General features: G+C 50.2%; 1 protein-coding gene and 1 pseudogene across 3 annotated transcripts; both read right to left on the bottom strand.

Moving 5' to 3' along the window:
* Positions 1-6457: 6457 nt before the first annotated feature.
* Positions 6458-7740, bottom strand: LOC136546445 (uncharacterized). Of its 3 annotated transcripts, none has more exons than XM_066538419.1 (2): positions 7432-7740; positions 6458-7238 (listed from the first exon to the last, which is right to left on the bottom strand). In XM_066538419.1, exons 1-2 carry the CDS (start codon positions 7613-7615, stop codon positions 6718-6720), a joined length of 705 nt encoding a protein of 234 aa, XP_066394516.1. In that variant the 5' UTR covers positions 7616-7740; the 3' UTR covers positions 6458-6717. The 3 variants fall into 3 exon arrangements, with proteins under 3 accessions (XP_066394516.1, XP_066394517.1, XP_066394518.1); XM_066538420.1 differs by having other exon boundaries at positions 6458-7228; positions 7432-7569; XM_066538421.1 differs by having other exon boundaries at positions 6458-7233; positions 7432-7564.
* Positions 7741-9462: 1722 nt separating this feature from the next.
* Positions 9463-13028, bottom strand: LOC136546444 (pentatricopeptide repeat-containing protein At3g24000, mitochondrial-like; annotated as a pseudogene).
* Between the last annotated feature and the right edge of the window lie 725 nt (positions 13029-13753).

Here is a 13753-nt window from a genome sequence, read left to right as displayed (position 1 = left end):
CTAGTCCACCTGCGATATCTACGCACTATAACCAAACGTGCAACTACCTAAGATGCAGATACATCGACAGGATTACATTATGACCGTTCGAACAAATCACCCCCTTAAGGCGCCGTTCGGTTTGGCATTCCCGGCCATTCAAGGCCAGGATTAGTTCCTCTTCAGTACAAATTATCAAACTGTTCCGGCTCTGGAATAGTTCCAGACCATTCCTGGCTTCTAACGAACGAAGCCTAATCCTGTCATACATTGACGATCCCCAGCCTCTGTCTAAGCTCAACGAATCTGATGCGGCCCAAAGCTTTGGTCAGAATGTCAGCCAGTTGATCATCAGTTCCAACGTGATCAACATCCATAACGCCGTCACTGATGCACTCACGTATGTAGTGGTACCGAGTGTCAATATGCTTGCTTCTCTCGTGAAATACTGGATTCTTGCTAACCTCAATGGCAGACATGTTGTCGACAAGCAATCTGAACTTCTGAACCTCCTTGCCTGTTAAGTCTGCTACCAGCCTGCTAAGCCAAACACCCTGACAAGCCCCTGAAGCTGCCGCAAAGTACTCAGCTTCACACGTGGACAGGGACACTCCTTTCTGTTTTTGCGAAGTCCAGGTCACCAAATTAGAACCTAGGAAGAAAGCAACTCCAGTAGTACTCTTGCGATGCACAAGATCACCCCCATAGTCACTGTTAGTGTATCCCAACAACCCCATGTCTAAATAGTTTCCTCCAACAAATTTGCAGCCATAGTTAACAGTTCCTGAAATGTATCTGATAATACGTTTAACTGCTGCCCAGTGTTCATTGTTTGGTGCCTCCATAAATCGACTTGCAAGACCCACAGCATAGGCTATGTCAGGTCTGGTATTCACCAGATACCTCAAGCTTCCAATCACACTTCTGTACCTTGTAGCATCCACTGCCGTTTCTTTATCTCCTTCTACAAGCTTGACACGCTGCTCCATGGGAGTATCTACTGGATTGCACCCCTTCATCCCACACTGCTCCACTATCTTGGATGTGTAAGCACTCTGGCAGATAGTAATAACTCCAGGCTCTTGCTTGACTTTCATCCCCAAGTAGTAGCTTAACAGCCCAAGATCACTCATATTAAACAACTTCATCATTTGTTGTTTAAACTCCACAATCTTGCCGCTGTCAGGTCCATAGATGATCAGGTCATCTACATATACCCCCACCAACAGAAAAGTATTACCTGCACTCTTTCTGTATACAGCATGTTCAACTTCACTTCTCTTGAATCCCAACTTTTTCAGTTCAGAATCAAATCTCATGTTCCAGACTCTTGGAGCCTGCTTAAGGCCATACAGTGCCTTTTTTAGTTTCAGTACCCAGCCAGCCTTCTTTGGATCACTGAAACCAGGTGGTTGTTGGACATAGACCTCCTCTAGCAAGTCCCCATTGAGAAATGCTGATTTTACATCCATGTGATGTACTTCCCACTGGCCCTGAGCTGCAAGTGCCAACATCAACCTCACTGTTTCCAGCCTAGCAACAGGTGCAAACACCTCATCAAAGTCCACCCCCTGTGTCTGAGCATAGCCTTTTGCCACAAGTCTAGCCTTATGCTTTATAATCTTGCTTGATGGATCCCTTTTCACTTTAAACACCCACTTGAGCCCTATTGGTTTCTGCCCTGCAGGCAAATCAGTCATCACCCAAGTTTTGTTCTCTTGTATGGATTCCATTTCTGTTGTCATAGCATCTCTCCAGCACTTCTCTGACAATGCTTCCTCAACACTAGATGGCTCATCAGCAGCTAGCATACACAGGCCACTGTAATCAAAATCTCGCACCTCTTCTGTAGTGTCAAATAAATTAGACAACGTTCTGAATCTTGCAGGAGCCTCTATTGAACTCTGATCTGAACCTTCAGGTGGTGTGGCCCACTGAATGCTAGGTGCAGCCGCTCCTGTTGGTGTAGATTGAGCACTCCCAACTCCTGGTGACTGAAACCCAGCTGCTGGTGACTGAGTTGGTGACTGTGCTTGGACAGATTGAATGCCAGTGCTCTCCACTTCTGTATTTTCTTCAGAATTCCCTGTTGTCAGTTCCTGAACGGTAGTCTGAAACCTGACAGTGAATGTTTCAGGTTCAGCGCTGCTATTCTCTTGACCACTCCAGCTCCAGGCCTGATTTTCTTCAAAAACAACGTCGCGGCTTATGTGAAGCCGGTTTGTCACTGGATCTAGGACTCGGTAACCCTTGGTTCCTGTCTCATAACCCAAGAACACCATCTTGGTTGATCTGTCAGACAGCTTGGTGATACCCGGACCAACATTCTTCGCATGAACCACACACCCAAAAGTCCTCAAGTGATCTACTCTTGGTTTCCAACCATACCAGGCTTCATATGGGGTTTTATTCTTGAGGCTTTTGGTAGGAGCATGGTTCAGAACATATACAGCTGTCACCACAGCTTCTCCCCAAAATCTAGAGGGCATCTGTTTACTCTTAAGCATGCATCTTGCCATCTCAACAACAGTTTGGTTGCGACGTTCCACTACACCGTTCTGTTGGGGTGTATATGGTGTAGTGGTGTAATGCTTAATACCTGTCTCATTGCAAAAGATTGTAAACATATTAGAGTTGAACTCTCCTCTATCAGTTCTCAGTGCCTTCAGGTTCCTCCCTTTCTCCAATTCTGTTTGCTGCTTGATCTTCTTCAGATATGTCAGAGCTTCATCTTTGGACTTCAATAGCTCCACCCACATATATCTGCTATGATCATCAACCACTAGAAGAAAATAGGACTTGCCACCCGGTGTCGGTGGGTTGATTTGGCCACACAAATCGGCATGGACTAGTTCCAGTCCTTCATCTGCTCTGTAGGATGATGATTGTGGGAAAGGCTTGCGGTGCTGCTTGCCCAAAGTACACCCATCACACACCTGCTCAACCCGATCCACCAATGGCATACCTTCTACCATTTTCTGTCGGCTCAGTTCACGCAAAGCTCGAAAATTCAGATGGCCATATCTAGCATGCCACTGCCAAGCTACACTGTCCATATTCATGTGCAAACAGACAGGAGGAACTACACCAAGTTTGAGTGTGTACAACCTGTTGCCAGTGCGAGGAGCACTGATCACCAGTGTACCTTCTCGATCAAACACTGTCAACCGTCCATTCTTTAGTCTGACCTCACATCCCCCTTCTTCAAGCTGTCCTAGACTGATTATATTGCTCTTCAGCTTAGGAATGTAAAACACATTGCCGAGTACCTTGTGCTCTTGGAGACGACCTTCCATGACGATGGAGCCGAGACCCTGAATTTCAACACAGGATCCATCCCCAAAACGGACGGTGCCAGTGACGTCCTCGTCGAGCCGCGAGAGCGCAGAACACGTGCCCGTCATATGATTGCTGGCCCCGGTATCCAGGACCCAGACGTCGGTTGGACATTCAACTAGGACGACCTCCTTCTCCGCCAAGTGCACGATCTTGTTCGACGCAAGGGTGATGCAGCTCGCCGACGCCAAGAACAGCGCCGGCTGGTCTGTGTCCGCCACTGCAACATTCGCCGCCTCCTTCTTGTTCGCTTTCTTCTCCTTCTTCGGGCGTTTACAGTCTTGTGCCCAGTGGCCATAGATGCCACAATTTTGACACCGACCTTTTCGCCGTGGAGTGCCTTCCGAGGTGAGCTTGACGCCGCCCGATCCACTGGACCCGCCTGCATCGGAACGTGGCACCTTGTTCTTGTTCTGGCCGCCACCACCACCAGTGCCGCTGCCTTCTTTGGACGAACTGGATTGGAAGTGGTGCTTGTTCTTCGCAAGCCAGTCCTCCTCGGCCAATAGAAGACGCCCAGCCTTATCGGTGATCAGCTCCACCTTCTCCTCTAGCCGATCCTCGGCCGCACGCAGTCGTCCCACCAGTTCCTCAATGGTCAAGGTTTTCAGATCACAGAACATTTCAATTGAAACAACGACCTGATTGAACCGTGCCGGGACGACGCGCAGAAACTTCTTCACGACGCGGCTACCTTCCACCGTCTCCCCGAGAGATTTGAGATTGGCCACGAGATTTGTGATCCTCATGCCAAAGTCATCAATCGTCTCGCCCTCCTTGAACCCAATGTTCTCGAACTCCTTCAAGAGCTTCTGGGCGTTGACGTCCTTGACGCGATCGGCGCCGAGTCGCATTGTCTTCACAACCTCCCACGCCTCCTTGACCGTCTTCTTGCTCCCCAACGTCTGCCACATCACCTTCGGGACGGATCGCAGCTGCGCGCCCATCGCCTGCCGATCTTGCGCGCGCTTCACGTTAGTCCCGGGCTCGATCGTCTCCCAAATCTCCATGGCTTCGTAGTTGCACTGCATCAACATCGCCCACTCGGAGTAATTGGTACGGGTGAGCATCGGCCACATGAGCGTGCCCTCCCGGACGCCGCTGGACATGGTGCTTGGTGACGCGCCGTCGCCCATCTTCTTTGGGATGTCGCGCCGCAGTCGCTTCGGCCAAGGTGGATGATTCCACCCGGTGTCTTCCACCTCGATCTTCTCCCTGGACACCTCCTCAACCGGCTCTGGTACCAGCTGTTAGGACCGACGGTGGCCGCCGAGGCTAGATCGCCACCGGCGAGCTCGAGAACTCCGAGATGGAAACACAACGCACGCGAGAGTTGGAGACAGTTGCTTTACCGCACGACTGCGCAGCTTTTGTTGTCGTTTTTCATTCAATATATGCGAATGCATTACACGGGCTTGGAGCCCTCCGTCCCCGCCACGACGCCGGCACTGCACGGTGCGTCCTCATTTTTTCGGATCGCCTGTGCGACATGCACGGCGCACGACGTCGTGGCGAGAACTCGTCAAACCAGCGTGCGGTCACAGCGTGTCCTATGCACATCTCTAGTCCACCTGCGATATCTACGCACTATAACCAAACGTGCAACTACCTAAGATGCAGATACATCGACAGGATTACATTATGACCGTTCGAACAAAGTGAGTGAGCGCAGCGGACAGCATGCGCTAGGTGAAGGCCGACTCGAAGCTGCGGCCGCGCGACCATGGTGAGCACGAGGATGTTCCTGCACACGCTGGCCTCAGGGTTGTCCTTCCTGATGCGTGCCGTCTCCATGGTGGTCACCGTGGCCATGGCGGCCTCGACGGGGTCATCGGACCCGAGCTCGCCGGGTAGGGGATGTCGACGTTCTTCTTCTTCAACTGCCACCAGATGCCAAGGATAATCTCCTTGGTGAGCAGCGACATAGCCACCATGGTGGGGTCGGGGATGGCACCGCGCCTGCTTCAGCTACTGCGAGGACGGGCTGGGGTGCATCCAAGGAGAAGGCCACCGAGGTGCTCAAGATGCTCAAACAAGTACAAGAGCGTGGCCGAGTTGGGTGATTTACCCTGAATGGCAGTAAATTACTGATTTACCCTGACTCGACAATAAAATATAAAATAAAAAAAATAGATCTTACCCCACCTAATTAGGTACCTCCAGTTGGGTACCTTATATTTTTTCACCGTCCGATCTCGCGCAATGAATGGTCCATGTTTTTTCCAACCATCATAAAATTTCTCTATAGCCTTACATTATTGCACTATTATCATCTTCTATATCTTGTGGTATGAATCAGTAGAGTTACTTGTGTTGGTACCGTAGCCAAATCGGGTTGGTTAGGTGCATATGAAGTCATGTTTATATTGATTTCATGAGTGACATGTTTCTGCCTTGTCTTTTTCATATTCCAATTGTGATTTAATTGTTTAAATTAAGATTGGTTCAATTTCAATTTGCTGTAAACCCTGTTTTCATGTCCATTCCGTCTAGATTTTGATTTTGTTTCTGTAATAAAATATAAAAGTGAAACCTAAAGATGTCTTATCTAATTAGTTTCACTCATTTTCACCCTCTACGTAGGTGTAACGGTGCAGCTCACCTTTGTGTAAAGAGGACTATCAATGGGTTGAACGAGTTCGGAGGTGACATCGCACATGAAGTTATTATTTATATAATCTCATTTCATCCTCAACATATATGGAATGAAACCGAAAATGGAGTAATCTCTATGTCATCTCCGATAACATATGGATTGGAGGCACTTACCTTACTATCCAAACAAGGTCCAAAGTGGGGCTAGCTTGAAGATGGGCGCGACAATAGAACTGGCAGAGGAGGTGGACGTAGAGTCCGATAAAAAAACAAGTAGGAGAGAAATGCTTTGGCTGATCCTAAGCGCTTATTTGGGTACAATTGTATCAACCACAATCTACATGTGTTAGATTGATTTAAGATAAAAATTAAACCAAGTTTGACTTTAACTCGCTGTAACACATGTATATTGAGTTGGATACGAGTGCATCTAAACCTTAGATGGGAGGTGGAGCACGGCGCGGGAGCAGGAGGGGTGCGGTGGAAACCGGTTAAAGTGTTCGTCTGTGTATCGGTGAAATACGAGAAACGGACATTGGAATGATTTCGCAAAGAATATAGTACTCTTTTTTTGCCAGAATGTCTAATGATACCTGTACAGATAAAATAGAACATGGAGCAGAAAAGACATTGGAAAGACAAGGGGTTTTGTGCACTTTTCCTTCGTCCTTTTGCGGTTTTGCCTACTCCATCCTGATCATCATATCAGCACCCACGGCGGTCCCCTACAGCGCTGCCTGGAGCCACGTCAGCGTCACGCGGCTGATGATGGAGGGGCGCCGCAGCGCACTCAATGCCACGCGGGGCTCACCCGCGAAGCATGCTCGGGGCGGGCCCACGTCCGTCGTCCATCCTCGCCGACCCGCCGCGGGCCATGCTGAGCGCGGACCGCCAGACCGGGTCCACCTCGCCGTCGTCGGCGGCCGCGGCGAGCCACGCGTCGACGCCGTCGAGGAGCGCGCGCCTGCTGGGCGGCGGCGACACCAGCCGGTCCCCCGGCACGCCGATGGCCGCGGCGCCCCCGTCGACGAGGGAGCGGAAGAAGACGTCGCGCAGCTCCCACGACGATGACCCCGCGCCGGCGGCGGACGACACGCCCAGCCCGCCGCGGCACTTCTGCCAGGGGAACTGGAACACCCCCGGCGGCCGCCGCGACGCCTCCCCGATGACGTCGCCCAACGCCCCCGCCCCCGCCGCGGCCACGGCCTCCTCGAAGGGGAAGTCCGGCGGCGCGGCATGGACCTCCTCCTCCTCCTCCTCCTCCTCCCTCGCGCGCTTCTTCGTCTTGCGCTCCGGCAGCTGCTGATCCATGCACGCACTGCACTGCACTGCACCGCATCAGAAATCCATAATTCAGAAGAAAAAAAAACATGGATACGCACGGTTCACCACCATCGACTAACCACAAACATGCATGCTGCATGAACACATATAACAAGCAATATCTACTACACCCTGCATTCGTGCAAGAACAAGAACCCTGCGCTATGCATGCATCGTTGTATGCCTGTATGGTAGTACCTCGTATGATTGAGGAGACAGAATAGAGGACCGGATGGGAGAGGTTTTGCGCGCTGCTTGGCTTGGCGAGGTGGTGTCGATGGGGTACGAGAGGAGGAGGAAGAAGGTGCTGCGGGGCCGCCCTAAGAGACGGAGAACGCGGACGGGCGATCGAGCGTTTTGCACGCACGCCGCGCTTTGCCATGACAAGCGCTCGCGCTCGGCTGGCCGGGCCTATATATTAACCGAACGGCAGAAATGAACAAACTGATCGACCAGGAGACCATGTCACTAGTGCAAAGGGGTGCCGGTACATACACATGCCCCTTGATCGAGCGCGTGTACGTACGACGCTCACTCGAGCCACTGCATTGCTTGTCACGCTTTTATATTGCCTTGTTGGAGCACTTTCCCCCTGCACCTTGGGCTTGGGGCGGGGTCACACGGGTCAGCACTCAGCAGAGTCGCGCCGGGCCGGAACCGCCGACCGCGTGCGATCTCGTGCTTCGCCAAACAAGGAAGAAGGAACAACGGCTCGTGCCACGCAGGTCGTGCGGTGCGGCAACCCGGAGGCGGAGGCGGCCATGAATTCCGCGCCCACGGGCCGGGGGGGTCGCGTGCTCAGCGACAAGGGCGATCGACAGCCAACATCACGCAGTAGTACGCGCAAAGCGCAACCGCAAGTAGCCTGGCAACAGCCGAGCGGGGGCCGGCCGGACGCGACGCGGCCGGGACGCATCACGTTTGCATGCGCGCGGGTCTCCCGTCGGCCGTCGCCCTTTCTTTCCTCCCGTCCCCTTCTGGTCTCCACGGCAAAGGCAAGGAGGGGCTCCATCGGCAGCATGATTTGGTTTGATTCGTGGCTGTCGACTGTCGATCGAGCAGATGTACCGGCTCCGTGCGAAATTATGCAAGAGCACATCATGCATGCGGAACTCACGTTGCTAGTACTGTACCTGGCACAGTGGCACTGCTGTGCTTGGTCGTCGTACGACGCAACCTGGGAGTGTACGCCACCACTCCCTGGCCTGCCGCGCTGTGCTTAGCCAAAGAACGCCGCGATCTGGGATTCTGGGGCAGTAGCAGCCAGCAGGTTTTGCGGCCATTCAGCGTCAGGGTAAGCGCCCTGCCGGGAAAAAAATTGTGTGCAGTATGGCTGCGCTGCCTGACCATGCACACCCTCCCTGATCTGGTGACACGTGTCACATGGAGACAGCTGGATGGAGCCAAAGACGGGATCAGCGGGAGAGAGATCCGAAGAAGCGGATGTGCATGTGATTAAAAGAGCCGCCAATCAGGCGCTTTCCACTGCCGTCTGATTTCTTTGATGGACACGCGTCACGAGATCAGGCAAGGTCTGCACAGCCGGACAGTGCAGCCACGCTGCATCAATTTTTTCCCCCTGCCTTGACCAGCTGACGACTCGCAATAATACAGGTCGCCGATGGTTCCATTTCGCCACGACTACTATCCTCAGGGCTCAGGCCCGTCGATAACAAATCAAGGGGCAAGAAACACGGCAAATACAAATTTGCAGCTCTGTAAATCGCAAAACAAGTTCTCAAGGAAAGCTCAGAAGAGAGCGTCAGATCATGTAGGTGGTAACTGGGAAGCACTATATTATTCACTTTCAGTGTGCACTGCTGACGCAGCAGCAGCCTGCAAGATCATGGAGCAGTGCAGCACCCCACTCATACAACGATTATCATATAAGAGGAATGTGTCCTCCTATCCTCAAGTTTGAATGTTTGATCCAAAATGGAGTACCCGGCAAAGTCTACTACATCAACAGAGTAGTCACAGTACTCTCTGGTACCATCATCAGTGCAGCATCTTTTGTTTCTCAGAGGGATTCTCGCATCCGGACACTCCACACCAATTCCCCGTTCGGCTTGCTGAAACTTGGCTGAAAATACTGTTCTGGCTGAATTATTGTGAGAGAAAAATACTGTTCCAACTGAAAAAAAACAAGCTGAACAGTGCGGATTATAAGGTAAGCCGAATGGGGCCAATGATATGTATTATATATGTATACTCGTCTCTTACATAGGTTACAAAATAAGGAAGAGGGTTTCCATTGTGTGGAGCGTTTAACCCTAGTGTGGAAGCACTGATTTCCTGGTACATTATCCTGTCATTTACCCGACCTATTATAAGGCTATAACTGACTTACAAGAACTGCTCCATCACAATTCAGCTTGCCAGGCCAGGAGGACCAAATAGGCTGCAGCCTGCAGCCCCCATAAAAAGCCATCGATATTTCTCAGTATAACCTGAAATGCAAAATGTGACAACGAATAGCAAAATCATAAACCAGTAAAGAATCATGAACCTATGTCTATGTCTACACTCATGGTGAACAAATATCATCTCGCAAGCTATCCGGTTTATATCAACACAGGAAAATGGGTTCTAGGAAAGAAAATTACCTGAACGAAAGCTATCCCAAGCTTATTCGCACCCAGAGAATCCGAGTTCAGACATTGCACCGCAGGAATGTGGGATGCAATTCTATGTTCCTCACATGAAACTGTAAGCCAGCTTATTCGCACCCAGAGAATCCGAGTTCAGACATTGCACCGCAGGAATGTGGGATGCAATTCTATGTTCCTCACATGAAACTGTAAGCCAGTCTATCAGGTACACATGGGTTTTGCAACATGCAAGAATTCATGTCTGCTGGAGTCACTTTCCACAGCATCATCTTCAGGGCTGCAGAGCACAGCAGCCTCAATCAAAAATAATATTTCAGGAAAGAATACACTATAAATGGTACTACATTATGCAGTGCACATCTTCATCATGCAGTCCTGATTGCTGTCACTGCATGAAACCATGGACCATGGCCCACAATAGCGCATGCCCTTCTGAACTCACCAACATTTTTTTTGAAAGAAATGGCAGGAGCTCTGCCTAATCACTTAAGGTAGAAAAGCAAATTTGTACAAGTGCGCTGAGTGGCATGGAACACCAGCCCCCAGCCAGCAAGAAGAGGGCCATCCACGGCTCCACGGCACAAAAAGGAAAACTACAATGCTAAAAAGCTAGGTCACAAACAGCTCACACAGTCACACAAATACAAGTCCAACCCCGGGTAACAGTTTAGAAAGGCGCACGTCCATCACAGAATATCTTCCTTTGCCATTGCAGCAACATCTGACGGTAGTAAATTAGCATGTTGGAAGATACGGTGATTCCTTTCCTTCCAAATATTCCACATGACGTAAACTGCAATGCCGCTAAAGGATCATCGCTGCTCTTTTGGCAGACTGTTCGCTGCCATCTGTCACCAATTCACAATCGATTCAGAATTACTTTGGTGCAAAGTACGAGGCAGAATAATCTGTTCCCAGGCTAGGATTTGTGACCAGATCAATGGTGCATAAGGGAACCGCAGGCATAAATGTAAAACAGTTTCGAAGGGACCATTGCAAAGAATGCAGGCTAATTGATGAGGCTAACCTTGGATTGGCAAATTATCCGCCGAGGATCTGTCCTGTATGGCAGTCCAAGCGAAGAATTTGCATTTGTTTTCAGCTCTTGCCTTCCAAATTAGGCTTAGCTTGAAGGAAACGAAGGTGCCCTAGAATTGTGCATCATAAGCTGATTTTGCTGAGTACTTCCATCCAATGTGATCTGCGACACCTGGTTGAAGGTTAATTTGATGGATGCGGATCTAAAGGAAAACAAATTCTTCAAGCTGCATGGCTGTTGCGATCTTCAAGCTGAAATGGTGGAATCTGTTAGTGTCCCTCACAACAATTTCCCTTTTGAATACTTCAGAGACATATTTGAATGCAGAGTGGCAATCCCCGCATATCCTAATGTTCTTCATGATCCGAATCGTTGCCCCTGCAAGCATGTTGATCAATGCAAATGCAAGTGCGATCTTCTCGCTATGGTACTGCAACTTCGTCTCCCTCTCTTGCTCATTTATGTGCAGAAGCACATGATCTGTATTGGGCACATACCCTGCTTCTCTAATCCTCATGTTTATCTCCTCCCACATCCCATATATCTCTTTTGTATTGGGATGGGTATTGTCATCTGCCACAAACATGTGCACCGAATTCTCAATCTCAACCCAACTGCATGCAGGCTCCTTCTTTACACCAGTTGCCTTCATCATCTTCCTCACTCTCGCAGCATTGTTCCATTGACCTGTAGAAGCGTATATGTTATACAACAGCACGGGTGGACCAGTATCATCTGGATCAAGTTCAAAGACATGGTCAGCTGCATATTGCCCTATTTTAGCATTCTTATGCATTCTGCAAGCCCCAAGCAAGGCTCCCCAAACAGCAGCTGTTGGTTCCATGGGCATTTTAAACACAAAGATCAGATCTTCTTTCAATAACCCAGCTCGACCAAGAAGATCAACAAAGCTAACATAATGATCAATCTCAGGCTGCACATTATAGTCCTTCATCATGTCAAAGTAGTGCTTGCCCTCCTTCACCAGGCCTCCATGACTACAAGCTGTCAAGACAGAAAGGAAGGTGATCTGATTAAGCTGGATGCCACATTTTCTAATTTCCTCAAAATGAGCAACCGCTTCCTTTCCAAGACCATACTGTGCAAATGCAGTGAGCATTGTGTTCCAAGTAACTAGATCCCTCTTATCCACACGATCAAACACCTTTCTAGCATCAACCATGCTCCCGGACTTTGCATACATGCCAAGTATAGTGTTCCCGACAAGGCAGTTAGTTTCTGCCCAGACTTAATCATATGTGCATGCACCCATCTGCCCTGCTCAAGAGCACCTATACGAGCAAGCGCAGAGAACACGCTCGAGTACGTAAAGTGTGTCGCCCCAAACCCATTCCTCTGCATCTCTGCAAACTTCATCAACGTGGTCTCTCCATCGCCCTTCCTTGCAAACCCAGCAATCAACGCATTCCAAGACACCTCGTTCTTCGAGTCCAGCCGGTCAAACACCCTAATGGCCATGTCCATGTGTTGACACCGTGCATACATGTCCAGAAGTGCACTCCCCACATAGACGTCCTCATCCCAGTTGTACTTCACAGCGAGCGCATGCATCTGCTCCCCAATGCCACGGCCACCGCAGGCGCCGCCGCCTTGAGGAGGCTGGTGAACGTGAACCCGCTGGGCCTGAAGCGCTCCCTGAGCATGTCGGGTAGAAGCCCGAGGGCCTCTGCCAGCATATTGTTCTGCACATATCCGGTGATGAGGTAGGTCCATGAGACCACGTCCCGGCTGGGTATTCTGTCGAACACGTGGCGCGCGTCCGACACGGCGCCGCACTTGCAGTACATGTGGATGAGCGAGTTGAGGAGGAAGCCATCGCCCGCGAGGCGGGAGCGGGACAGGTGCGCATGGATGGCACGGGCACCGGCGAGGTTCTTAGATTGTGCGCACGCGGTGATGATGGAGTGGTATAGGCGAGGGGTCGGGGCGAGCTCGCCCGCGTGCAGGAGGTCGAGTTCGCGGAGGCCGGAGGAGGAGGAGGAGGCGGCGGGTCTGCTGGAGGGGAAGGAGATGGGAACGGCGAGGTGAGCTGCCGAGGTGTAGGGCTTGGAGGTTCGGCGACGGCGGAGGTGGTGGAAGACAAGCTTGTGGTGCTTTCTCATGGAAGCGGCGGCGTCGGCTGGTGTTCGACGTTTTGCCTCAAGCCCTCAAGAGTGGCCGTGTGTCGCGTGGTAACTATGCCGTACGCGTTGCGTACGGACACGTTGAGCAATGATCGAATACTGAGGGGGTGTTTGTTTCGTGGACTAAATTTTAGTTCACGTCACATCGGACGTTCGGATATTATTTAGAAGAATTAAATATGAGCTAATTATAAAACTAATTATATAGATGGAGACTAATTTACGAGACGAATTTATTAAGCCTAATTAATCCGCTATTAGCACATATTTACTATAGCACACATTGTGAAATCATGGACTAATTAGGCTTAAAAAATTCGTCTCGCAAATTAGCCACAATCTGTGCAATTAGTTATTTTTTTCATCTATATTTAATACTTCATGCATGTATCCAAATATCCGATGGGACAGAGACTAAAATTTTCCTGTAGAAAACAAACACCCCCTGATTCTGTGTGTATGAATTCGTCTTTGCGAAGAATATTTGGGTTTTTTTTAATGGTTGGGAAGGGAAAAAATGAATTCAATTTCTCCACAACCGAAGCATTCCTTCTACAAGCATTCAAACTTTGCCCAATGCATGTGCAAATCAGCAAATGGCATAGCACTATTCACAATGCATTATGCATATGCAAATAAGCAAATGACGTAGCACTTTTCACTTCGTAAGATTGGAAGATGGTGACCCAGGGTCTACGGAGAAACCGAGCGGGCACAAGCACAGA

This window comes from Miscanthus floridulus, chromosome 3 (genome assembly GCF_019320115.1).
Source record: "Miscanthus floridulus cultivar M001 chromosome 3, ASM1932011v1, whole genome shotgun sequence".
Lineage (NCBI taxonomy): Eukaryota > Viridiplantae > Streptophyta > Magnoliopsida > Poales > Poaceae > Miscanthus > Miscanthus floridulus.
The sequence above is the reverse complement of the archived record's forward strand: the minus strand, read 5'-3'. Positions and strand labels throughout refer to the sequence as shown.

Bases quoted from the DNA above. Each gene is read 5' to 3' on its own strand.
- LOC136546445 (XM_066538419.1), bottom strand. From the start codon at position 7,615: ATGGCAAAGCGCGGCGTGCGTGCAAAACGCTCGATCGCCCGTCCGCGT. The intron at 7,239-7,431 runs GTACTACCATAC...GATGCGGTGCAG, and splicing joins TGTCTCCTCAATCATACGAG to TGCAGTGCAGTGCGTGCATG.